At 39.3% G+C, this 25,840-nt stretch overlaps 1 protein-coding gene across 1 annotated transcript in view; it reads right to left on the bottom strand.

Annotated features, from left to right (window-relative positions):
• CNTN4 (contactin 4) overlaps nt 1-25,840 on the bottom strand; it is a 496,981-nt gene that overhangs the window by 117,886 nt on the left and 353,255 nt on the right. The window contains exon 10 of the mRNA XM_027121429.1: nt 24,788-24,938. Within this exon, the coding sequence (XP_026977230.1) occupies nt 24,788-24,938 (151 nt within the window). The remainder of the gene's footprint in view (nt 1-24,787; nt 24,939-25,840) is intronic.

The following is a 25,840-nucleotide window of genomic DNA, read 5'->3' as shown; positions in this document are numbered from 1 at the left end:
GAAAAATACGTCAGGAAACACTTGCGAGTATCTGTAGCTTTTACCAAGTTTTTTCCATCTTTGGCACTGTGGACTGGAAGAGTCGTGCTAGAATCCCTGTCCACCCGCATCTGCATACCATCCTGAAAGTAGCATTCTGCCATTGGTCTTAATGATTCTCTTGACTTATTTTATAGCATAGGCCTGGTCTAAACGGATAACACAAAACTGGTAACAGAAGAGCTGCATCTCATATTCTTGACAGTAATTACAATCTTGAAATTTATTCTAACCAACCTTTATTAAAATTCTGACCATTACAATTAATGATGGAATTTCTAAAGTAAATGAACCCATACACTCATTTAGATGAAAGTTTTCCAAAGTTTTTTTCCCCCTGAAGCCCCAGCCCCTTAAGGTATTCTGTGTCATAAGATTCAACTCCAAGTAAGTTTGGGAAACACAATTCTTGGAGATTCTCAGTGCAAATAGCATAGTAAAGGCTCTGAGAAGGTTTGACATATAGACATTATACTTGCTTGATCACAGAATACTGCTTTACATAAAATGTGTCACACACCACCCCTCACCCCAAGAACTAGCTTTGAAAAATACTGCTGTAGATACTTAAATCTTTACCCTTGGGTCGAGCCTCTCCATTTAAAAAGAATAATAAATTAACTATTCATTCATTCATTCTTGGCCCCATCTCGCAGAACTGAATTTACTAACTTGCCTATTATCACTACATAACTTGACAAATGTATAAAAAATATAAGGCACATCTATGAAATCTTGTATCTACTATAGTAATTGTGTCTCACAGGGAATATTCTTCTAAGATTTCACTATCAGGCAAAACAACTACTTTAAATTTTACAAATACTACAGTTCTTGTAATTAATTATGTTTCTCTTTGCTTAGGTAGTAAGACAGGTACAGCCAAGTCTGTGAATTATACAGAATGTGTTTCCACGTACTAATTTCACTTCTGACGTTTTTGTTTTCTACTGATTTCCCATTATTTCCAATCCCTAAATTACTAACTTTTATCTTTTCTATTGCTTGTATTTTTTTAAAGCAGCCTCAAATCCTTTGTGAAATGAGGTACACTGTAAGTTTACTGATTCTTTTCTGCATTTATTCAACAATTACTGATGCAACTCCTCAGCACTATTCCTGTACTAGTGCTGGATAAACAGTGGTGAATGAAACCAGGTCCGGTCCTACCTAGCTTACACACCAGTCTGGGAAGATAGATAATAGGTATAACAGACATAAGTATGTAACCTCAAATTCAGAAAAATGCAAGGAGGAACTGAAGAGGAAAGCAGGCACTGGAGATCTAAGGAAAAACAAGATACACACGGTCTTAGATATTTTGCCACTTTGATTAGTGAAGGGGAGGACATTGAAACAAAAATAATACAATAAGGAACCAGATCGTGCAGTGCCTTTAAGGTCCTGGTCAGCAGCTTCTGTCCTAAGGATTAGTGATAAGATCTGAATTATGTTTCAAAAAGACCATTGTGGCCTTGGTACAGGGAGCAGGCTGGAAGGGGGTGAGTACGGTACAGGGCAACTGGTTAGGGGATGCCATGGACTGACTGTTTGTGTCCCCTTGAAATTCATATGTTGTAATCCTAACCCCCAGTGTGATGGCATTAGCAGGTCGGGCTTTGGAAGATGATTAGGTCATGAGGCGAAGCCCTCATGAATGGGACTAACACCCTATTAAGAGACCCTAGAGAGCTCCCTCCGTCTTTCTGCCACATGAGGTTAGAGAAGACCGCTGTCTATGAACCAGGAAGCAGGCCCTCAGCAGACACTGAATCTGCAGACACATTGATCTTGGACTTCCCAGAGACTCCAGAACTGTGAGAAATAAGTGTTTGTTGTTTAAGCCACCCAGTCTACAGTGTTTTTGTTATAGTAGCTCAAATGGACTAAGACGGAGGCTACAGGAATAATCCAACAGGAGATGATGGTGGTTGGACTAGGGCACAGACAAAGCAGATGGAAAGGAGATAGATTCTATATATTCTCTGGAAGGAGAATTACCAAAATTTACTAATGCATTGGATATGTGGGACGTTGGAAGAGGAAAATCAAAGATGATTTCTAGGTTTCTGGCTGGAACCACCAGAGGGAGATGGGGTAAGCAGAGGAAGAATAGGTTTTAGGGTGGAGGTTGGAGGCTGGAATGAGTTCTCTTTGGGGCATGTCAAGCCCAAATTGCTCAATCCTAGACTGAAGATGTACATTCGGGAGCTGTGAGTACAGATGGAGTTTCAAGCCATGGGAGGAGGTAGATGAGGAAGATGAAGATACGCTGACCAGAACGATGCAACAGAAAGCGAAAGCGGAAGGAAAGTGTGATGACGAAGGAAAGAACAGGGGTGACTAAAGGTGTGAGAGTCCTTGAGTAAACGAGAAAGGGGAAGAATAATTTTAAAGTGCATTGTTTTTTCTGAGTCAGAACATATTGAATTCAGCTGAAAAACATTTTTCTTGGTGTTAAGAGCAGGCAGTTTCATTTTTTCTGTAACAATTTTATGCACCCTTTGGAACAAACCATCTCTTTTGGAATAAAACCCTTTAGAGCAAATCAATATATGGGAAAGTCAATGTGTGTGGAAGCAACAGAAAACATAAAAAGCACAGTCCAAATCTTATCTAATTGCTATCACATTGACCATAGATGACAGTCTAGGCATCTTTCTCTCTGAAGCACACAAGCACACAAGCACCTCCCATGGCCACACTTTCGTAAGATGACCTTAACTCTCATTTTATGGAGATCATGGTCAAGGCCATATTCCATGAAATTCCTCAACTCCCTCTTTCACACATTTCTCTGTGCCCTCACCTACCCTCCCTTCCTCCCCACAGTCAGAGGAGACAGGTTCATCCTTCTTTCCCACAATTGATTTCAGGTCTGACACCTCCTGTCTCCTTGAGAATACCTCCCCTCTCTTACATTGTTAACTCCTTCTTTACCTCGGTGTGATTCCCCTCAGGCTATAAATATGCCCCAACGTCCTCCATCCTAATAACATCCTTGCCACAAACATGTCACTTCCCTCCAGTGTATCTGATCTTTCTCTTTTCGTTACATGACACCTGCAAAAATCAGTTACTGCATCCAGTTGCTGATCCGGCCAGAAAAAACTTTTGCTCTTATTGAAAGTGTTTATTTCAAAGTTACTTTTCACTTCATTAACACCACTCCAAATATAGTTTGAGGTCCTGATTCTTTACGACCTCTCAGTGATACCCGACAGTGTCAAATACTGCCAATTATGATACTCTCTTACCTGGGATTTTACAACACCCCAATTTCCTGATTCTCCTCTTAGTCTTCTGATGAATGTTTTGGGGTTTCTTTTTCTCTTTCATGCACTCGACAGTTTGGAAGAATCTATCCAGAACTCTTTTGTTTTCCCATTTTTTCTCAATTAAACTTATTCACCGTCATCACTTCAAAGAAGATGAGCTGGAAAGCTCTGTTTCTAGTCATCTCTCCCATGAACTCCAAACTGGCACTGCCAACTCTGAGCTGTGTTATGTCCAGCAAATAATGATGTGCTGGTAAATGTTTAACAACTGGCCCTCTATGGAAAAGAATGTCCTGATGTGTGCTAATTTCCATGGTGTAAATACTCCTGCTATGGTCAGTGTCAAGCTACCAAGGTGACATCACTGAACATGGTCCTGAGGAGAGATGTGCATGTTTGGCTCTTACAAGCCCGTCCAAGCGGAGTCCAGGATACCTTCTCATGATAAGCCTTTCAAATTCAACACACTGACACTGAAATCATCATGTACCAAACTGGTTAGTCTACTTCCAGAGATGATAAGTAGGCATTAAAAACCCCTTTTTTATTATTGGTCAAAGGATTCAGGCCTATTTTTGCTATATATTTTGCAGCCATTTGGGTAGGCTACTTTGCTTGGAGGGAGGAATACATCCATCAAGTAACTTATCTTATACAGAGCCGCTTCCAGCATTGCTGACTTACTTCACATGATAACCTTCAGAGGTATGGAGGGTTAAATAATTTATGCTAATAGTATCAATGATTTGTTTTATTTAAAAGTGTAAAACTCCTATGACATAATTATGTTTCATGTGGGAAGGACAGTTGAATTACAACCTATTTCTTATTCTGGGGAGAGGAGGAGGAATTGTATGCATTAAAACACACACACGCGCGCGCGCGCGCATGCACAGAGCAACTTTGTTTAATAGAGTCTTTTATCTACTACCTGGGTTTCTCATCAGGCAACCTATAATTCTACTATATGTACCCTCTAGGTGCCATATGTTGTAATTATATAGAGAGCCAAATGTTGCTCTAATTAGATCATTTAGAAAAGGGATTTAGAAACACCATGATGGATATTTACTAGTAGAGATCTAATTAACTCCGACATATCTGTGACTGAAATATGAGGATAAAACTGCACTATAGAAATATAGGGTCAAACATAGTGCATGACACTAGACCTTCAATATTTATACAGCATCTACACGGTCTAGCAGATACTATTGCTAGAGATGACAAAGTTAGGAGGAACCCAAATTATCTGCCTTGTCTCTATTGAGGAGGCACAAATATTGTCTTTCTGGTTTTAATATCCAGTCACATCACTTCAGTTGTAATTGCTCTGAATTACATGCCACTTTGGTTTGAATATTTTCATGATCGTGTAAATCCATTTGACGATACAGAGCTATTTTCTCTGAACAAAGGCACTGCTGAGGTAGTTCGAGGACTGAATTTACCTCTTCTCCAAGGGGCTTACATGGTTCTAACCCAAGCCCTGAAATCAGACCATTATGCCTCTTTCCCCAGGAAACTAGAAAGCCATGGATCTGAAGGCTGCCAATTTATTATTGAAAATATGAAATGAGTAACAGTAAAAGCTGCTTCTGGCCAATTTATCTATATTAAAGGCATCAGCAATATTCCAGTTTCAAAAGGGAGGTAATGAAAGCAGAGCTTTATTTTTACTAATAATTTATTGGCTTACCACCAGATTCCATGCTCTCTTTAAGTAGAGAGAAGCATCTAATGCTTGTTCCTTCTTCAAGCAAAGCTGGTAGAGACATGGCTTCTGGAATAAGTGTGACCTGGATTTGAATCCCAGCTCTAACACTACCAAGCTTTGCAACCTTAGGTAGGGTGAAAACCCTCTCTGGGCCTAGATTTCCTTATCTAAAAGATGGGGTTAATAATAGGACTGATCTCATTAAGTTTTTCTGAGGACTAAAAGAAAACACATTAAAGTGTTTAGCCGAGGGCATAGTAAAGACTGAAAAAAGTGAGGTAATATTATTCACAAATGGGAGAAAAGCGGTGGCCACAAGATAACTAGGAAATACAGGAAACGAGCCAAAGTAATCAGTATCCTGAATCCCCAAGGATTCCCAAGGCACAAGGTTTATTCGTGAATGTACTAGTGACATAAAGGGAGATCAAAGTCTCATTTCAACTTAATAACTAGAGATTTCTGAGCTGTTTCAGAGCCAAGACGACTCACAGTGTTTCTGTCACTATTATTTTATATGTCAACATTATTTCAAAATGTTAATCATCTCTTGTTAAGAAATCTGAAGCATCTCCCTACGGATTATTCTTCCATTTCTTCCATCTAAACTCGATCGACACCCAGTCTCCCACTTGGCTGGATCCCTTTTGACTTGCTCACATCTGTCCCTTCATCTTGCACATACACGAGCTCCCACACGGAGACCTCCCGCTTCCCCCTCTGCCTATGTCAACCACTTTCTTTCACAACTGCTTAAACTCCAGTTGGAAGCCAGTTCTGGCAGACCCTGCCTAACTCTGAGAGTTTCTTCTCTGTGTGTTCCCTAAGCACTGCCGTCTATTTCTGTTTGGAAGATATTATGTTAATTTGTACTTCACTGGTGGTTTCCAAATTGTTTCATGTGTGTATATATTGTCATAATAGCTGAATTTTATAAAACCCTAGGAAGCGAGTCTTGGGGTTTCTATCTCCTCTCTCCTCCTTCAACTGAAATAGACCATTTATCATTTAAAAAATAATTTTTATAATCAAAGTGAAAATGAAAACACCTCTGCAAAACAGTCAGTGTAAACCACAGATGCTTAACCTGGGATGAAGAGTTCCCATCGCTTCATTCTTTTACTGGTTTTCTAGAAATCTGGGGAAGAGAAGCCAGAAATACACTTCCCTCTCCATCGCCAACATCTCTCACCTTTCAGGTCTTCACTTTGCAAGCTCCCCTCTGCTGACTTCTCCAGGGAGTTCAAGGCTTTGGGGGCATTAAAAGAAGTTCCCTCTAGCAAAATTTGGGAGCCACCGCTCTAGAGACAGAAGGGACAGCATTTAGGTCTCCAGCCAAATTTACTTCCTCTTCACTTTGCATTTGATGGACCCAGTAAAAGTGACAATTTAATCAAAACGTAAGTCACAAAGAACAGGTAAAAGACAGCAAACCAAAATAAAACCAAAATAAAAAAGCCAGGCAAAGGGAGAGTTGTGTTACTGGAAGATGTTTTAATACCCCTCATTTCTAGAAACATGCCATGCGTTAGATCGAGGGACACAAACTTTTTCTGTAAATGGCCAGATAGTAAATATTTGAGGCTTTGCAAGCTAGGTGGTTTCTGTTGCAACTACTCAACCCTGCCGCCCATGGAGCACAAAAGCAGCCTAGACATCCTATTTGTTAATGAATGAGTATGGGGCTGGGTCCAATAAAACTTTATTTGTGGATGCTGAAATTCGAATTTCATCTAATTTTCATGTGTCACAAAATGCTCTTTTCCTTTTTATTTTTCTCCTGTCGTTTGAAAATGTAAAACCATTCTCAGGCATGCGGGCTGTGCAAACACAGGCGGAGGGCTGGATGTGGCTGTGGGGCTGTAGTTTGTCAAGCACTGGATAAGAGAGTTTGGGGCAAAAAGAACAGCTTGTTGAAAAGCATTGTGGCAGGAAGAATAAGGCCATTTGAAGAAATGACAGGAGGTCCATGTGGCTCAAGAAGTAAGATTCAGGGAGACTAAGAGAGAGCAGTTGGGACAGTGTGGCTGGAGCGTGACCAGTTTAGGGTTTCGTTGGTCATGTGATGGGCTGTCTGTCCTGAGGTTAATGGGAAGCCACTAATATAGTGCCACACCTGGCTGTGCATTAGAATCACCTGGGAAACTTAAAAACATATTCAGACTCCTGGTCTCATCTCAGAATTCCTTAGAAAGAATCTTTGGGGACAGAGAGTGGGATTCTGTATTTTTAAATGTACCTCTGTTGGTCCCAGTGCAGTTAGCTCAGCACCAGACTGCCGACCTGAATTTGGGAACTACCTGTGGATCTCTGCTTGAGGGATGGAGAGACCCTAGGAAGGTCAAGTGAGTTCCAGATGGGTGCACAAGAAGGCCCAGCAGATGCTTTCTGAATACACACATCGAACACAAGTGATCAAGGATGAGAAACAATTTAAAAGGAGTGCGGAGAGCCATGCCCAAATCATTTCCTAACTCTGTCTGTTCCCCAGTGAAGTATCAGTTCCTCAGCCTGCTTTTGAGAAATTTTTCAGCCTGATCTCCCCCTGCTCAAAAATTCCTCTGTACTTTCCTTTTGAATATGTTTTATTCCTGCTGCTCCTTTCACTTAAATATCCCATCACCACCTCCTGCACTGATCTCCTCTAAGAATCAGATGATGCAGGATGGTTGGTTCATTCATTTCGTACAAAACTCCTAAGTATCTACGGTATTCTAGGCACAGTACCAGGAGTGGGGGCACTCGTGTGCTCAAACACACATGGCATCTTTGCTCATGGTCATTTCAGCCTGTTATGGGAAATAAACATTAATAAAATAATCATACCCATAAACGCAAAATTTATAACTGTAAAGAGAAGGAAGGAAGGAAGGAGAGAGGAAAGGATGGAAAGAAGGAAGAAAGGAGAAAGAAAGAAATCCATACTCCCAACTCCCAGGCAAACCACCGTTACTATTTTGGTGGAGTTCCTTCCAAGCTTTTTCTCTGCATGTATATCAAAATATGAATACGTATATGCGTGTTGAGACTATACAATGATATTTTATATACTGTTAAAAAATAAAATTTATACCTGTAAAAGATGAAAAGTCTCTTTCCTTTAAACCACTGTAGAAATTTTTTCCCTTTCAAAATGACACCTGTATGGTGTTAGGTAGTGTTCTAATTTCATTCTTTTACATGTAGCTGTCCAGTTTTCCCAGCACCACTTATTGAAGAGGCTGTCTTTCCTCCATTGTATATTCTTGCCTCCTTTGTCAAACATAAGGTGACCATAGGTGCGTGGGTTTATCTCTGGGCTTTCTATCCTGTTCCTATTGATCTATATTTCTGTTTTTGTGCCAGTATCATACTGTCTTGATTATTGTAGCTTTGTACTATAGTCTGGAGACAGGGAGCCTGATTCCTCCAGCTCCATTTTTCTTTCTCAAGATGGCTTTGGCTAGTCAGGGTCTTTTGTGTCTCCATACAAATTGTAATAATTTTTGTTCTAGATCTTTGAAAAATGCCATTGGTAATTTGATAGGGATTGCACTGAAGCTATAGATTGCTTTGGGTAGTATAGTCATTTTCACAATGTGGATTCTTCCAATCCAAGAACATGGTACATCTCTCCATCTATTTGTGTCGTCTTTGATTCTTTCATCAGTGTCTTATAGTTTTCTGCATACAGGTCTTTTGCCTCCTTAGGTAGGCTTATTCCTAGTTATTTTATTCTTTTTGTTGCAATGGTAAATAGGAGTGTTTCCTAAATTTCTCTTTCTGATTTTTCTTTGTTAGTGTATAGGGATGTAAGAGATTTCTGTGTGTAAACTCAAAATGGATTAAAGACCTAAATGTAAGGCCAGACACTATAAAACTCTTAGAAGAAAACATAGGCAGAACACTCTTTGACATAAACCACAACAAGATCTTTTTTGACCCACCTCCTAGAGTAACGAAAATAAAAACAAAAATAAATAAATGGGACCTAATTAAACATAAAAGCTTTTGCACAGCAAAGGAAACCATAAACAAGACGAAAAGACAACCCTCAGAATGGGAGGAAACATTTGCAAATGAAGCAACTGACAAAGGATTAATCTCCAAAATATACAAGCAGCTCATGCAGCTCAATATCAAAAAAACAAAAAACCCAATTAAAAAATGGGTGGAAGACCTAAATAGACATTTCTCCAAAGAAGATATAACAGATTGCCAACAAACACATGAAAAGATGCTCAACATCACTCATCATTAGAGAAATGCAAGTCAAAACCACAATGAGGTATCACCTCATGCTGGTCAGAATGGCCATCATCAAAAAATCTAGAAACAATAAATGCTGGAGAGGGTGTGAAGAAAAAGGAATCCTCTCGCACTGTTGGTGGGAATGTAAATTGATACAGCCACTATGGAGAACAGTACGTAGGTTCCTTAAAAAACTACAAATATAACTACCATATGACCCAGCAATCCCACTACAGGGCATATACCCTGAGAAAACCATAATTCAAAAAGAGTTATGTACCCCAACGTTCACTGCAGCACTATTTACAATAGCCAGGACATGGAAGCAACCTAAATGTTCATTGACAGATGAACAGATAAAGAAAATGTGGCACATACATACAATGGAATATTACTCAGCCATAAAAAGGAACAAAATTGAGTCATTTGTAGTGATGTGGATGAATCTAGAGTCTGTCATACAGAGTGAATTCAAAAACAATATCATATATTAGTGCATATACATGGAATCTAGAAAAATGATACTGATGAACCTATTTGTAGGGCAGGAAAAGAGATGCAGACGTAGAGAATGAACTTGTGGACACAGTGGGGGAAGGGGAGGTGGGACGATTTGAGAGAGTAGCACTGACATATATACACTACCATGTGTAAAATAGATGGCCAGTAGGAAACTGCTGTATAGCACAGAGCTCAGTGCTCTGTGACGACCTAGAGGGGTGGGATGGGGAGGGTGGAAGGGAGGCTCATGAGGGAGGGGATACAGGTACACATATAGCTGATTCACTCTGTTGTACAGCAGAAACTAACACAACCTTGTAAAGCAAATATACTCCAATAAAAAAAATGACACCTGTAGAACCGTGTTTTAAATTATGTTCATAATCTCAAATGTGTCTTATACGGAGGAAGGGTGTGACAGATGTCTACTGAATTGAATATACCAGGGATGTGATGTGGGAAGTTTGATCTCGTGGAAGATTTGAGTGAGGGCTGGTTTCAAATAAACCAGTTAAGAGGTTAGTTTAACAGTGGCAAAGTCTATACAAGAGATAATAAGGGTAGAAACTAGGACAGGGGCAGAGGACTGACTGACAGAGAAACAATGAACATGGGAGACAGCTAGAAGGATTTTATCAGGTGTTGCCTTTAGATTGGGGACCTTTTTGAAAATACTTCCACATAAAAATTCAGTTCTCTTGCCAGCATATCCTGAGGCATAACCAATACTGTGAGCATATGAATAGAACAGGTGGCAGGTAGTCCCTGCCTGAATTTGGAGACCACTTTAAATCCTGGCCATAAAACAATATGACATAACTATACTGAGGTAGGAAAGGCTGGTGGCTGAGAGTTGAATTCATGGAGTCTCCACAGGACAGGGTCTGTGTACCATTACAGACATTTAAAAACAAATGTCTCTAAACTCTTCTGCAACGGCTCTTCAGGGGAACTCAAAGCCATAAATATTTTATGCATGGCTCTAGGAGAGTCAGACGGAAGGAATGGGGGAAAGTTCCAGGTCTGAACTGGAGAGCAGGATAAGCTCTGCCTATTTCCATGACTACACATGCAAAATTTAAATGATATAGTACTGCCAATAAGCAGGGCAACAGATTCTACCTAGAGCATAGATGCTCAAGTTGCTTTGATGATGTTTTGCCTCCAAGACAGGATTTCCATTATTACGGAGATGAAGTGCCTCTAATTATTGCAATAACATAATTGTTCCCCAGGGCAGAATTCCTAATAACAGAGCTGTATGCCTCTGCAGCCCCTGTAAGAGATATCCTGAGGGCAGGTTTCTCATTAAGAGCATGTATATAGACACACTGCCTCCAGAAGGGAAACAGAACGCCTGAAGCAATAAACTTTCTTTTCCATGCAAGGATTGCATCAGCCTTCTGGGCAAATACCTGCCATCACATTTGCTCTGCCTCCCAGACTGCCAGTGTCTTCAGACCAGAGTTTCATACCTTATAGACAACATGGAGTTTTGCTGCCCTGTGCTGGGATTTTCCTCCACGTTTTACATGCATTTCAACCCTTCCAAAGGCCTTTGGGAAGAGAGGCAAATTAGAGCCATGATCTAATTTCACCTTGAATGAAGACTTCAATGTCTCTAGACAAGACACATGCATTTTATTCCTATTTGGGTTGAACAGTCTCATAGGATGTTAGGCTTGCTCTGATTATACCGTGGGGGGGTCAGGCAAACATAAACATATATTTCAGTCTGGGAAGGAATGCCTAAGAATATGGATAATTATACCATTTTATTGTCTTCAGAATGTGTCCACTGTGGCCTCAATGTGCTCGCCCAAGGTGATGTTAAGGTTCCTAGGTCCAGCACTCATCTTTGAGCCATTATTTTGTCGGACCGCTTGGAAGCACCAAGCGCTTGCTCCTTCTTGAAACTTTCTGCTCCCTTAGTTTCTGTTTACTACGCTCTCCTGCTTGTTCCCCCACGTCTCTGAATTCCCACTCCAGTCCTCCCAGTGGGCTCTGCTTCCACCCATTCTTTGCATGCGGCCGTTCCTCAAGGTTCCTTCCTTTGAGTCACAGGTGTTCTCATTCTACAAAACTCTCTCTGGATTCACTTCTCCACTCCATGGCTTATTATCTACTGGTGACATCTAGGTCTCTGTCTTTACTCTCCTGAACTCAGACCCATAGTTCCTGTTAGACATTCATTCACTGAAAACTTACTCTGTACCAGGCATTGTCCTAGATGCTACCGTTACAGAATTGGACAAAACACAAATGGCTCCATGTAACCGTGATGGTCCTTCAAAGTAGAAGAGAGAGGCAAGAAGAGGAGGTTGAAGTGCTGGGTTGTGAGAACTCAACTGGACTGCACTTGACTTTGTTAGCTCTACGCCATGCGCCAAGGAATGCAGGTGACCTCTAGAAAGCCAGACACCGAGTCTCCCCTAGAACCTCCAGGAGGAACACGTGACTTTAGCTCAAGAGGAACCATTTCAGACTTATGACCTCCAAGGCTGTATAATATTAAATTTGTATTGTTTAAGCCACACACACACACACAAACACACACACATACACACGTCTCTGTTTTCATGGAATTTACATTATGATTAAATGGAGGGTGGAGAAAACAGATAATAAAACAAAAAAGCAAATATGCAGCATGTTATATGGTGATAAGAACTATGGAAAATATAAAGCATGGAAAGAGGATGGGGCGGTTTTTACAATTTGAAATAGGTTAGTTGGGAAAAGGCTTTGCTGAGAAGGTGGCACTGAATGGGAATTCCAATCTGAATGTGACATCACCACTTACAGGCACCTCAGATTTAACATGTTAATACTAATGTCTTTAGTTTCCCCTCTCAAACTTGTTTTTTCTGGACTCTATATTGTGGTAAATGGCACTGCCATCTACCAGCTGCTCAAGTTAGAATCCTAGGAGTCATTTTCTTTTTTGCTTCCTTCTTTCAAAAATCTTTCTGCTTACCCCAATAAAGATGTTAAAAAAAAAAAAAATTAAGATAAAAAAAAAATCTTTCTGCTTAAATTTAAATTCTACTCTTTAATAGCTCATCTATCTGTCTTCTCTCCTATACTCTCAGAAGACTGACATCATTGAAGTCCTTTTGATTTCTGTCCCAGCCTACTGCCTGCAACTGGTCTCTGTACCTGCCAAATCTTGCTCTACTCTGATTCTTTCTCCATGTGACAGGCAGAGCAACTTTTCTGTAGCACATGTATGACTCTGCACTCCCTTGCATGAAATCCTTCAATTCTCTCCCAGAGTTCAAGTCTAAACTCTACAGACATAAAATTCAAGGCTTCCACAATCTATTGTTGACCTACCTTTTCCAATGCTCCATGTTAATGTATCACCTTTATAACATACGCCCTAGGATTATTGAAAAACATATTGCTATTTTGCTACTGGGCCCCCTGCACTGTTCTAAGAGCATCTTTTTTAAAAATAAATTTATTTATTTATTTCTGGCTGTGTTGGGTCTCTGTTGCTGCACGTGGGCTTTCTCTAGTTGTGACGAGTGGGGCTACTCTTCGTTGCGGTGCGCAGGCTTCTCATTGCGGTGGCTTCTCTTGTTGCAGAGCATGGGCTCTAGGCGCGTGGGCTTCAGTCGTTGTGGCACGCAAGCTCAGTAGTTGTGGCTTGGGGGCTCTAGAGGGCAGGCTCAGTAGTTGTGGCGCACGGGGTTAGTTGCTCCGTGGCATGTAGGATCTTCCCAGACTAGGGCTCGAACCTGTGTCCCCTGCATTGCCAGGTTGCTTCTTAACCACTGCGCCAGCAGGGAAGTCCTCTAAGAGCATCTTGAGGGCTGGGTTTATGTCTCCGCTTTCTCTCTGTCCTCAGTGCCAAGCAAAGGGCTTAGCATGTGGCAAGCATCCAATGAATATTTCGTTCGTTGATCAAAATTTGTGTTGGCTAGTTTGACAAAATAGCCCTGCTGCTGTTCTGAAACCATGCCTGTGACATGCAGGCCGTAAGTTTCAGATTCTTTTCGGAAACATTCAGCAGCATATCTCTACTTAGTTATTATACATTAGCTTGATACAATGTATTAGCCTAATGTCTAAAAGGAAGCAGAGAAATTCTCAAGGATGAGTAAGAATAAGAAATCATTATTCACACATTGTTAATTAGAGTAACATTTCACTCATTTCTTCAGCTTCAGTGAGAAATAAAATATTTTCTCTAAGTGAATTTTCCAGACAGCTAGATTTACCCCTTTAAGCACTAAGTTAATTTTTAAAAATTATCACTGGGAGGGAGTGGTCTTTCTATGATGTACACTCACCTGCCTTACTAATCTAAGCTCACTGAAGATAATTTTTCCTCCTTAGGGACATAATAAAACAGTAATTGTCATTGTTTGCTGCAGAGATAAAGAAAGATATTTATTCCCTTATTAATACTGTTTTAATTCCGAACGGCAGATTTAATTCTGGCTTTCAGAAAGACATTGAAAGAAATGCCTAAGACAGTGAGAGGATGCCAAATAACGTCATATGAAGATGATCAGGGACATTTGGGCTTGGAAAAGAATTGAAAGAGGACTTGAGAATAGCTTGTTAGAATATAAGGGGAAGAGGGGTGATGGAAAAGAATTAGATTGTTTAGTATAACTTCAGAGTGGAAATTACAAGGCTATTGGTTTTAAAGAAATAATCTAACAATTAGTAGGTCTCCATCTTAGATGTAACCAGGGAAGGTGAGGGTCCAGCCATTGTGGGGATCCCTGTCCTGGAATGGAGGCTAGGCTCCATGACTAGAGTAGGAATTTGACATTACTGCCTGCCTAGCATCCATTTATTCTTTTTCTGGTTGTAGGACCCTACATTTCTTTGGAGAAACCCCTGTCCCATTCTCAGTCCATGAGGTCTGAGGTGGCGCTTCTCCAAGGGCCTGGTAGCTTAGATTAGGAGAAGCACACGATCATGTGCTTCTAATCAGTGCATCACACCCCCTTGAATGTTACTGGTTCAGGGAAGATCACTGACCAAGGCAGGTTTATTCAATTTCACGAACACCTATTCTGGGACTGTTAGAAGACAGGGCAAGCATGGTGCTGCTGGCAGGCATCCTACCGCCAGGAGAGGACAACCCATCAGAAAATGGAGCCAACAAAGAGCAAGGCACTGGTGAGAGATGAAGAGAGCCATCCAGTCCTGATGTCACCGTGTAAGCACCTGAACCCGGTCACACCTCAAGTCACAGCCCATCCCTGGTCTTCTCAAACATGGAGCCAATGAATTCCCTTTTATACTGAAGCCAGCTCAGAGCTGGGTTTCTGTCACTTGCAATCAACAGTCCATCCAGGTTGGTTTAGTGGCTCCCTATAATTCTAGGAGCCTAGGTTTGTATTAATGGTTCTGTTATTTCTATATTTTGATGTTTTTGTTTGTAATAGATCAACTTCAACCTCATCTGCCTCAAGTGCCTTCTATCTAGAAACTAAAAGTATACAAAATTATCAACTTTATTCAGTTAGTTGGCTTAACTGCTCAATTAATCCAAATGATGCCACTGCCCTGGTGGCATCTAGAGGCCTCTCCTGAGAAGTAAAGTACTTGCACCTCTGTGACAAGTCATCCCTGTTTTAAATGTCTGCTATTGCCTATACTCCTATTGTTGGATAAAAATACAAGAAAACAAGAAATGATTTATGTTTATGGCTATTCTGCCTACACAACAGCAAAGCTATAAAAACTGAAGATTCAGTCTTTCATTTAGATGATTGGTTTAATATAGATAAGGCCAGTGTAAATCTGATTTAAATTTCTAAAGCCTTGAAAAACCAAAGTAAGGACATACAAACATATTTTAAAAATTGCTCACATGTTAACATTAAATCAGTACTTTTGAATCGATACCCACTGAGATAACTATAATACCACCATATAAGATCAAAATGTAAACATTTAAAAATGTTGCTTCTTATACTTTTATTGTAAACTCATTTGTAGGCAGTTGATTAGTTAAATGTGAAATTAAAACTCACTTAAGTAGCATTTGGCAAAGTCAAAACATAAGCTCTAGGGAGAACATTAATAAAAAGTGGTGCTTGATCACAAATTTTGTTCCACCGAAACTTGGTTTATATCGATATTTTGTAATCGAGATGAATAATCTTTTGTTCAAATGTTAAAGGCCAACACTAAAAAGTCTACAAGTAACAAATGTTGGAGAGAGTGTGGAGAAAAGGGAACCCTCTTGCACTGTTGGGAATGTAAATTGGTGCAGCCACTACGAAAAACATTATGGAAGTTCCTCAAAAAACCAAAAATAGGGCTTCCTTGGTGGCGCAGTGGTTACAGTCCGCCTGCCGATGCAGGAGACACGGGTTCGTGCCCAGGTGTGGGAAGATCTCACATGACACGGAGCAGCTGGGCCCGTGAGCCATGGCCGCTGAGCCTGTGCGTCCGGAGCCTGTGCTCTGCAACGGGAGAGGCCACAACAGTGACAGGCCCGCATACCGCAAAAAAAACCAAAAACAAACAAACAAACAAAAACAAAAAATAGAGTTGCTATATGATCCAGCAGTCCCACTCCTGGGCATACACCCACACAAAACTATAATTCGAAAAGATACATGCACCCCCTATGTTCATAGCAGCACTATTTACAATAAATAGCCAAGACATGGAAACAACCTAAATGTCCGTTGACAGATGAATGGATAAAGAAGACATGGTACATATATACAATGGAATACTAATCAGCCATAAAAAAAGAATGAAATAATGCCATTTGCAGCAACAAGGATGGACCTAGAGATTATTATACTAAGTGAAGTAAGTCAGAAAGAGAAAGACAAATACCATATGATATCACTTATATGTGAAATCTAAAAATATAATACAAATCAACATATCTATGAAACAAAAACAGACTCACAGACATAGAGAACAGACTTGTGGTTGTCAAGGGGGAGGGGAGAGTGGGGGAAGTATGGATTGGGAGTTTGGGATTAGAAGATGCAATCTATTACATACAGGATAGATAAACAGCAAGTTCCTACTGTATAGCACAGGGAACTATATTCAATATCCTGTGATAAACCATAACGGAAAAGAATATGAAAAAGAGCCGTGTGGATGAAAGGCTCTTGGAGCTGCAGCCAGGAGTCAGTGCTGTGCCTCTGAGGTGGGAGAGACAACTTCAGGACACTGGTCCACTAGAGACCTCCCAGCTCCACATAGTATCAAATGGCAAAAATCTCCCAGAGATCTCCATCTCAACACCAGCACCCAGCTTCACTCAACGACCAGCAAGCTACAGTGCTGGACACCCTATGGCAAACAACTAGCAAGACAGGAACAAAACCCCACCCATTAGTACAGAGGCTGCCTAAAATCATAATATGTTCACAGACACCCCAAAACACACCACCAGACGTGGACCTGCCCACCAGAAAGACAAGATCCAACCTCATCCATCAGAACACAGGCACTAGTCCCCTCCAACAGGAAGCCTACACAACCCACTGAACCAACTTTAGCCACTGGGGACAGACACCAAAAACAACGGGAACTACGAAACTGCAGCCTGCAAAAAGGAGATGCCAAACACAGTAAGATAAGCAAAATGAGAAGACAGGAAAATACACAGCAGATGAAGGAGCAAGATAAAAACCCACCACACCTAACAAATGAAGAGGAAATAGGTAGTCTACCCGAAAAAGAATTCAGAATAATGATAGTAAAGATGATCCAAAATCTTGGAAATAGAATAGACAAAATGCAAGAAACATTTAACAAGGACCTAGAAGAACTAAAGATGAAACAAACAACGATAAATAACACAATAAATGAAATTAAAAATATTCTAGATGGGATCAATAGCAGAATAACTGAGGCAGAAGAACGGATAAGTGACCTGGAAGATAAAATAGTGGAAATAACTACTGCAGAGCAGAATAAGGAAAAAAGACTGAAAAGAACTGAGGACAGTCTCAGAGACCTCTGGGACAACATTAAACACACCAACATTCGAAATATAGGGGTCCCAGAAGAAGAGAAAAAGAAAGGGACTGGGAAAATATTTGCAGAGATTATAGTTGAAAACTTCCCTAATATGGGAAAGGAAATAGTTAATCAAGTCCAGGAAGCACAGAGAGTCCCATACAGGATAAATCCAAGGAGAAATACGCCAAGACACATATTAATCAAACTGTCAAAAATCAAATACAAAGAAAACATATTAAAAGCAGCAAGGGAAAAATAACACACAAGGGAATCCCCATAAGGTTAACAGCTGATCTTTCAGCAGAAACTCTGTAAGCCAGAAGGGACTGGCAGGACATATTTAAAGTGATGAAGGAGAAAAACCTGCAACCAGGATTACTCTACCCAGCAAGGATCTCATTCAGATTTGATGGAGAAATTAAAACCTTTACAGACAAGCAAAAGCTGAGAGAGTTCAGCACCACTAAACCAGCTTTACAACAAATGCTAAAGGAACTTCTCTAGGCAAGAAACACAAGAGAAGGAAAAGACGTACAATAACGAACCCAAAACAATTAAGAAAATGGGAATACAAACATACATATTGATAATTACCTTAAATGTAAATGGACTAAATACTCCCACCAAAAGACACAGATTGGCTGAATGGATACAAAAACAAGACCCATATATATGCTGTCTACAAGAGACCCACTTCAGACCTAGAGACACATACAGACTGAAAGTAAGGGGATGGAAAAAGATATTCCATGCAAATGGAAACCAAAAGAAAGCTGGAGTAGCAATTCTCATATCAGACAAAATCGACTTTAAAATAAAGACTATTAGAAGAGACAAAGAAGGACACTCCATAATGATCAAGGGATCGATCCAAGAAGAAGATATAACAATTGTAAATATTTATGCACCCAACATAGGAGCACCTCAATACATAAGGCAAATACTAACAGCTATAAAATGGGAAATCGACTGTAACACATTCAGAGTAGGGGCCTTTAACACCCCACTTTCAACAATGGATAGATCATCCAAAATGAAAATAAATAAGGAAACACAAGCTTTAAATTATACATTAAACAAGATGGACTTAATTGATATTTATAGGACATTCCATCCAAAAACAACAGAATACACATTTTTCTCAAGTACTCGTGGAACATCCTCCAGGATAGATCATATCTTGTGTCACAAATCAAGCCTTGGTAAATTTAAGAAAATTGAAATTGTATCAAGTATCTTTTCTGACCATAACGCTATGAGACTAGATATCAATTACAGGAAAAGATCTGTAAAAATACAAACACATGGAGGCTAAACAATACACTACTTTATAACGAAGTGATCACTGAAGAAATCAAAGAGGAAATCAAAAAATACCCAGAAACAAATGACAATGGAGACATGACGACTCAAAACCTATGGGATGCAGGAAAAGCAGTTCTAAGAGGGAAGTTTATAGTAATAGAATCCTACCTTAAGAAACAGGAAACACCTCAAATAAACAACCTAAACTTGCACCTAAAGCAATTAGAGAAAGAAGAACAAAAAAACCCCAAAGTTAGCAGAAGGAAAGAAATCATAAAAATCAGATCAGAAATAAATGAAAAAGAAATGAAGGAAACGATAGCAAAGATCAATAAAACTAAAAGCTGGTTCCTTGAGAAGATAAACAAAATTGATAAACCATTAGCCAGACTCGTCAAGAAAAAAAAGGAAGAAGACTCAAATCACTAGAATTAGAAATGAAAAAGGAGAAGCAACAACTGACACTGCAGAAATACAAAAGATCATGAGAGATTACTACAAGCAACTCTATGCCAGTAAAATGGACAACCTGGAAGAAATGGACAAATTCTTAGAAATGCACAACCTGCCAAGACTGAATCAGGAAGAAACAGAAAATATGAACAGACCAATCACAAGCACTGAAATTGAAACTGTGATTAAAAATCTTCCAACAAAGAAAAGCCCAGGACCAGATGGCTTCACAGGCAAATTCTATCAAACATTTAGAGAAGAGCTGACACCTATCCTTCTCAAACTCTTTCAAAATATAGCAGAGGGAGGAACATTCCCAAACTCATTCTTCGAGGTCACCATCACCCTGATACCAAAACCAGACAAGGATGTCACAAAGAAAGAAAACTACAGGCCAATATCACTGATGAACATAGATGCAAAAATCCTCAACAAAATACTAGCAAACAGAATCCAACAGCACATTACAAGGATTGTACACCATGATCAGGTGGGGTTTATTCCCGGAATGCAAGGATTCTTCAATATACGCAAATCAATCAATGTGATACACCATATTAACAAATTGAAGGAGAAAAACCATATGATCATCTCAATAGATGCAGAGAAAGCTTTCGACAAAATTCAACACCAATTTATGATAAAAACCCTGCAGAAAGTAGGCATAGAGGGAACTTTCCTCAACATAATAAAGACCATATATGACAAACCCACAGCCAACATCGTCCTCAATGGTGTAAAACTGAAAGCATTTCCACTAAGACCAGGAACAAGACAAGGTTGCCCACTCTTACCACTCTTACTCAACATAGTTTTGGAATTTTTAGCCACAGCAATCAGAGAAGAAAAGGAAACAAAAGGAATCCAAATCGGAAAAGAAGAAGTAAAGCTGTCACTGTTTGCAAATGACATGATACTATACATAGAGAATCCTAAAGATGCTACCAGAAAACTGCTAGAGCTAATCAATGAATTTGGTAAAGTAGCAGGATACAAAACTAATGCACAGAAATCTCTGGCATTCCTATACACTAAGGATGAAAAATCTGAAAGTGAAATCAAGAAAACCTTCCCATTTACCACTGCAACAAAAAGAATAAAATATCTAGGAATAAACCTACCTAAGAAGACAAAAGACCTGTATCCAGAAAATTATAAGACACTGATGAAAGAAATTAAAGATGATACAAATAGATGGAGAGATATACCATGTTCTTGGATTGGAAGAATCAACATTGTGAAAATGACTCTACTACCCAAAGCAATCTACAGATTCTATGCAATCCTTATCAAACTACCACTGGCATTTTTCACAGGACTAGAACAAAAAATTTCACAATTTGTATGGAAACACAAAAGACCCTGAATAGGCAAAACAATTTTGAGAACGAAAAACGGAGCTGGAGGAATCAGGCTCCCTGACTTCAAACTATGCTACAAAGCTACAGTAATCAAGACGGTAAGGTACTGCCACAAAAACAGAAAGATAGATCAATGGAACAGGATAGAAAGCCCAGAGATAAACCCACGCACATATGGTCACCTTATGTTTGATAAAGGAGGCAGGAATGTACAGTGGAGAAAGGACAGCCTCTTCAATAAGTGGTGCTGGGAAAACTGAACAGGTACATGTAAAGGTATGAGATTAGATCACTCCCTAACACCATACACAAAAATAAGCTCAAAATGGATTAAAGACCTATATGTAAGGCCAGAAACCATCAAACTCTTAGAGGAAAACATAGGCAGAACACTCTATGACTTAAATCACAGCAAGATCCTTTTTGACCGACCTCCTAGAGAAATGGAAATAAAAACAAAAATAAACAAATGGGACCTAATGAAACTTCAAAGCTTTTGCACAGCAAAGGAAACCATAAACAAGACCAAAAGACAACCCTCAGAATGGGAGAAAATATTTGCAAATGAAGCAACTGACAAAGGATTAATCTCCAAAATTTATAAGCAGGTCATGCAGCTCAATAACAAAAAAACAAACAACCCAATCCAAAAATGGGCAGAAGACCTAAATAAACATTTCTCCAAAGAAGATATACAGACTGCCAACAAACACATGAAAGAATGCTCAACATTATTATTCATTAGAGAAATGCAAATCAGAACTACAATGAGATATCATCTCACACCAGTCAGAATGGCCATCTTCAAAAAATCTAGAAACAATAAATGCTGGAGAGGGTGTGGAGGAAAGGGAACACTCTTGCACTGCTGGTGGGAATGTGAATTGGTACAGCCACTATGGAGAACAGTATGGAAGTTCCTTATAAAACTACAAATAGAACTACCATATGACCCAGCAATCCCACTACTGGGCATATACCCTAAGAAAACCATAATTCAAAAAGACTCATGTACCAAAATGTTCATTGCAGCTCTATTTACAATAGCCAGGAGATGGAAACAACCTAAGTATCCATCATTGGATGAACCAATAAAGAAGATGTGGCACATATATACAATGGAATATTACTCAGCCATAAAAAGAAACGAAATGGAGCTATTTGTAATGAGGTGGATGGACCTAGAGTCTGCCATACAGAGTGAAGTTAGTCAGAAAGAGAAAGACAAATACTGTATGCTAACACATATATAAGGAATTTAAGAGAAAAAAATGTCATGAAGAACCTAGGGGTAACACAGGAATAAAGACTCAGACCTACTAGAGCATGGGCTTGAGGATATGGGGAGGGAGAAGGGTAAGCTGTGACAAAGCGAGAGAGTGGCATGGACATATATACACTACCAAATGTAAAATAGATAGCTAGTGGGAAGCAGCCACATAGCACAGGGAGATCAACTGGTGCTTTCTGACCACCTAGAGGGGTGGGATAGGGAGGGTGGGAGTGAGGGAGACACAAGAGGGAAGAGATATGGGAACATATGTATATGTATAACTGATTCACTTTGTTATAAAGCAGAAACTAACACACCATTGTAAAGCAATTATACTCCAATAAAGATGTAAAAAAAAAAAAAGAATTAGGGCTAACAAGTCAGTATATTAGAAAGTATTACTCAACACTGGACACAGTCAAAGAATTTTTCCTTTTGTGTTGTTCTAACAATGTCAATCCTTTCCTAAAATAGGAATTCTAAAATTTTTCACTTCTGAATTCTGCATATGATTGCTTTTGTTCACTTATCCACTTAATTATGCTTCTCCTTTTTCAGAAAAAATAGAGGAAAATGGTGGAATTTCTTCTCTGCAAATGAGAAAATAATGGTAATATCTTTCTTATTTTTTTACACTTTTCAGAAATTACAGGATGTTCAGCTGAGATTATGTCTTTCTCGTAACTTAAAAACCAGCAGCCCATGGAGGAAACTTGGTCCATGGATGTGTGGACCATATTGTACTAACATTAAAATTTTAAAAAGGTGCTGATGATTAAAAATTAAGATAGTTCAAATTAAATTCCTTATTTCTAGTTTCCCTTGAAAAATGAGATGGTGGGGAGGCAACAGACCTGCATCTCCATTTGGTGGCAAAAATATGCTAGAATTGAGTGGCAGGTGTCTCCCTTGGACGGGGCACACACTGAAGTCCCCACCATTCCCCTTTAAGTTACACCTGGCCAGCTTTTGGATTCATTTACATTAGGGAAATCAACCTACCTGTTTAATACATTTTGAGCGGGGTAGCAGGGAGAAATAAAACTGTGAGAACACAGCACCCACGGAGAGAAAAAGTGCTAATACTGATAGTTTGGGTCACGCCTGGTGACACTGGAGGTGGAGATGATAAATACTAAGACTTGAGTAATGATGGGAAGTTCCCTCGCTTTAAAGATACCTTTAGTGCCACATAAATGTTGAAGCAATATTTGAACCCCATTAATCAAGTCAGAAGAAAAAACAAAAATTGGAGAGAGATAAGCTTTGTGGTAAGCTAAGTGTAGAAACAGTCAATTAAATTCACTTATTAAAAATAATTCTTGATATTGATATATCATTTTCCCATAGTTAATTTAATCAACTTATAGCAATGATTAAGTTATAGCAGTGGTACACAATCATTAATACTGTTCAAAATGTTAGGCTGTCCCTTTTCTTCTAGGCACATAGTAAGACTGTATTTCCCTGCTGGGTTGAATTTGGGCAGAGCCATGTGACTTGTTTTGGCCATTGAAACATGAGTGAAAAAGAAGTGTTTCACTTCTGGGCAGAAGCTTTAAGAGCCCATGCATGTTTAGCCACCCTCTTTTCCTTCTGCAATTCGAATGTTCCAGAGAGTGCTATTCTACCAGCCTAGACTTTAGAGGGCAGCAAAGCCCCCAGCAGACCCCTGGTGCGCGTGCAGTGTGGATGGGAAATTTCCTTTCGTTTTAAAACGCTGCAGGCTGCTTGTGACAGTGGCAAAGCTTATTTGCCTCTCCTGGATTTTGATCTATCATGTTGCTCAAGCTTCATTCATTCACGGTTTTTGACATGTCTGTCTCTTATTCATATTATTAAAAAAATTGTTTTCTTTATATCATGGTTATATTAAAACTTTAAAAATTCAGCCTTAATCTAAGCAATACATGTGGTACATAAAACAAGAAACTGTGCTCTCAAGTTCCAACTTTGGCTCCAGATTTAAATGCCATGCCAATAATTTGTAAACTATACTGCTTTCTTGATATGACAGAAATCAGAGAGAGATGTATATTACAGATTTAATATATGTGAATACACCACCTATAAACCATATCAGGTTTGTTGGCAAAAATCATTAATAAGGACAATATCATCAGTGCAATGATCTACTTTGCATATGCAAATCCAAAGGTGTACAGGTATAAGGTTGATACATACACATTTTTACAGCCTTCCCCAATTGCATCTTTGAGTACATTAGTTGAATTAACAAGAGACTAACAAGAGACATACTAGCCACTGCCAACTATCTGAAGGGGTTGTCATCGCAAAGAAGAACTGGATTTACTCGTTTATACGAAAAGGAGGTAGGATGGAGAAAAGTGGGCAAACCTACAAATAAATTTTAGGCTAAAATTAAGAAAGATTATTTCTAGTTGCTCATCTTTGGGCAGCTCCAACAGCCTTCAAGAGGGACCATGTGACCTCTCTGTGCAGGAAGGGCTTTCTAGAATCTTAATATCAAGAAGGATTATAAAGACCAACTAATTTACCACCCTTTTCCAAAGCTTCAGTTCTTTGATTAACAGTTAATTCACGAAGAGCAGAGAGTAAATTCTTCCCTCTAGGACTATTAATAACAGACCTATAAATGATTGCAGGTTAATCAAATATTAAAATTACTTCAAGATAATACCTTTCATTTTCTCTTAATACGTCTCTTCCTTTCTTCCAGGTGTAGACAGGTTTCGGAGAGGCTTTCGGCTTACACTCAATGACAACTTCACCTCCCACTTTGACAAGCGTTACTCTTTTTAAGAGGGTTCTTGAAAAATCTGGGCCCACAGCTGGAAGAGAAAATAGAATAATTAATTATTATGGAAGAAAAAACCCACTAGATCATTCTTTATGGCTTTTTTCTTTCTGTAATGGACTTATTGCTGTCTTGGGCATCAAAGGGAGGATGCTACATTTTTTTCTGAAGTAAAGGGAGTAGCACTGGATGTTTTGATAGATTATGGACAGTTGAGCTGTAATTTGTATGTGGTAAAATATACCAGTTGTAAGTGCACACAGCTTGATGCATTTGGTACACTCCAACGTGAAGATCAAAATATAGAACATTCTATCACCTTACTGAGTGATTCTTTAAAAAAAATTATTCCATGTTCAAATGAAGATAAATTTAAAATTTTCAGGGAAGCAAAAAGGAGAGACAAAACAAAAACCCATAAGGTATTTTTCTGATTGTGTAGACTAAACCTTCCCTTCATTGACAGTTACCACCTCTGCTCTTTTCCATAGCACTCTGTGCATGTCTCCATCAGAAGATGTGCTGAAATGTCTATAGCATCACCATCTGTAAAGCTTCTCCTTAAAATCAACGACTTTGTTCAGCTTTCCACTGCTACTGCCCAATGCAGTGCTTGGTTCTTGCTGGATAAATTGTGACTTACTCTTACAAAACTCGACTCTATCCTCACTACCAGTATTCTAAAAATTCATTCATGTTGACACCAAATATGTAGTTATGGGGATATAACATTAAATAATTCTTTCTTTCCTAAAACAAAAGATATACATCTGTATCCTTACAGAAATATAGAAGGGGCCTTTCTGAAAAATCTCTATTTTCTTCTGCATTAGTTGAATTAACATGTTTTAGGATATGTTGTGAGCACAGATTCATCTCCTGGAATCTTAATTTTATCATATTTAAATTCCCTAACTCACTGCCGTTTGACCTGAT

This window comes from Aethalodelphis obliquidens, unplaced genomic scaffold (genome assembly GCF_003676395.1).
Source record: "Aethalodelphis obliquidens isolate GAN/ISIS:26980383/991018 unplaced genomic scaffold, ASM367639v1 scaffold22, whole genome shotgun sequence".
NCBI classification, from domain to species: Eukaryota; Metazoa; Chordata; class Mammalia; order Artiodactyla; family Delphinidae; genus Aethalodelphis; species Aethalodelphis obliquidens.
The sequence above is the reverse complement of the archived record's forward strand: the minus strand, read 5'-3'. Positions and strand labels throughout refer to the sequence as shown.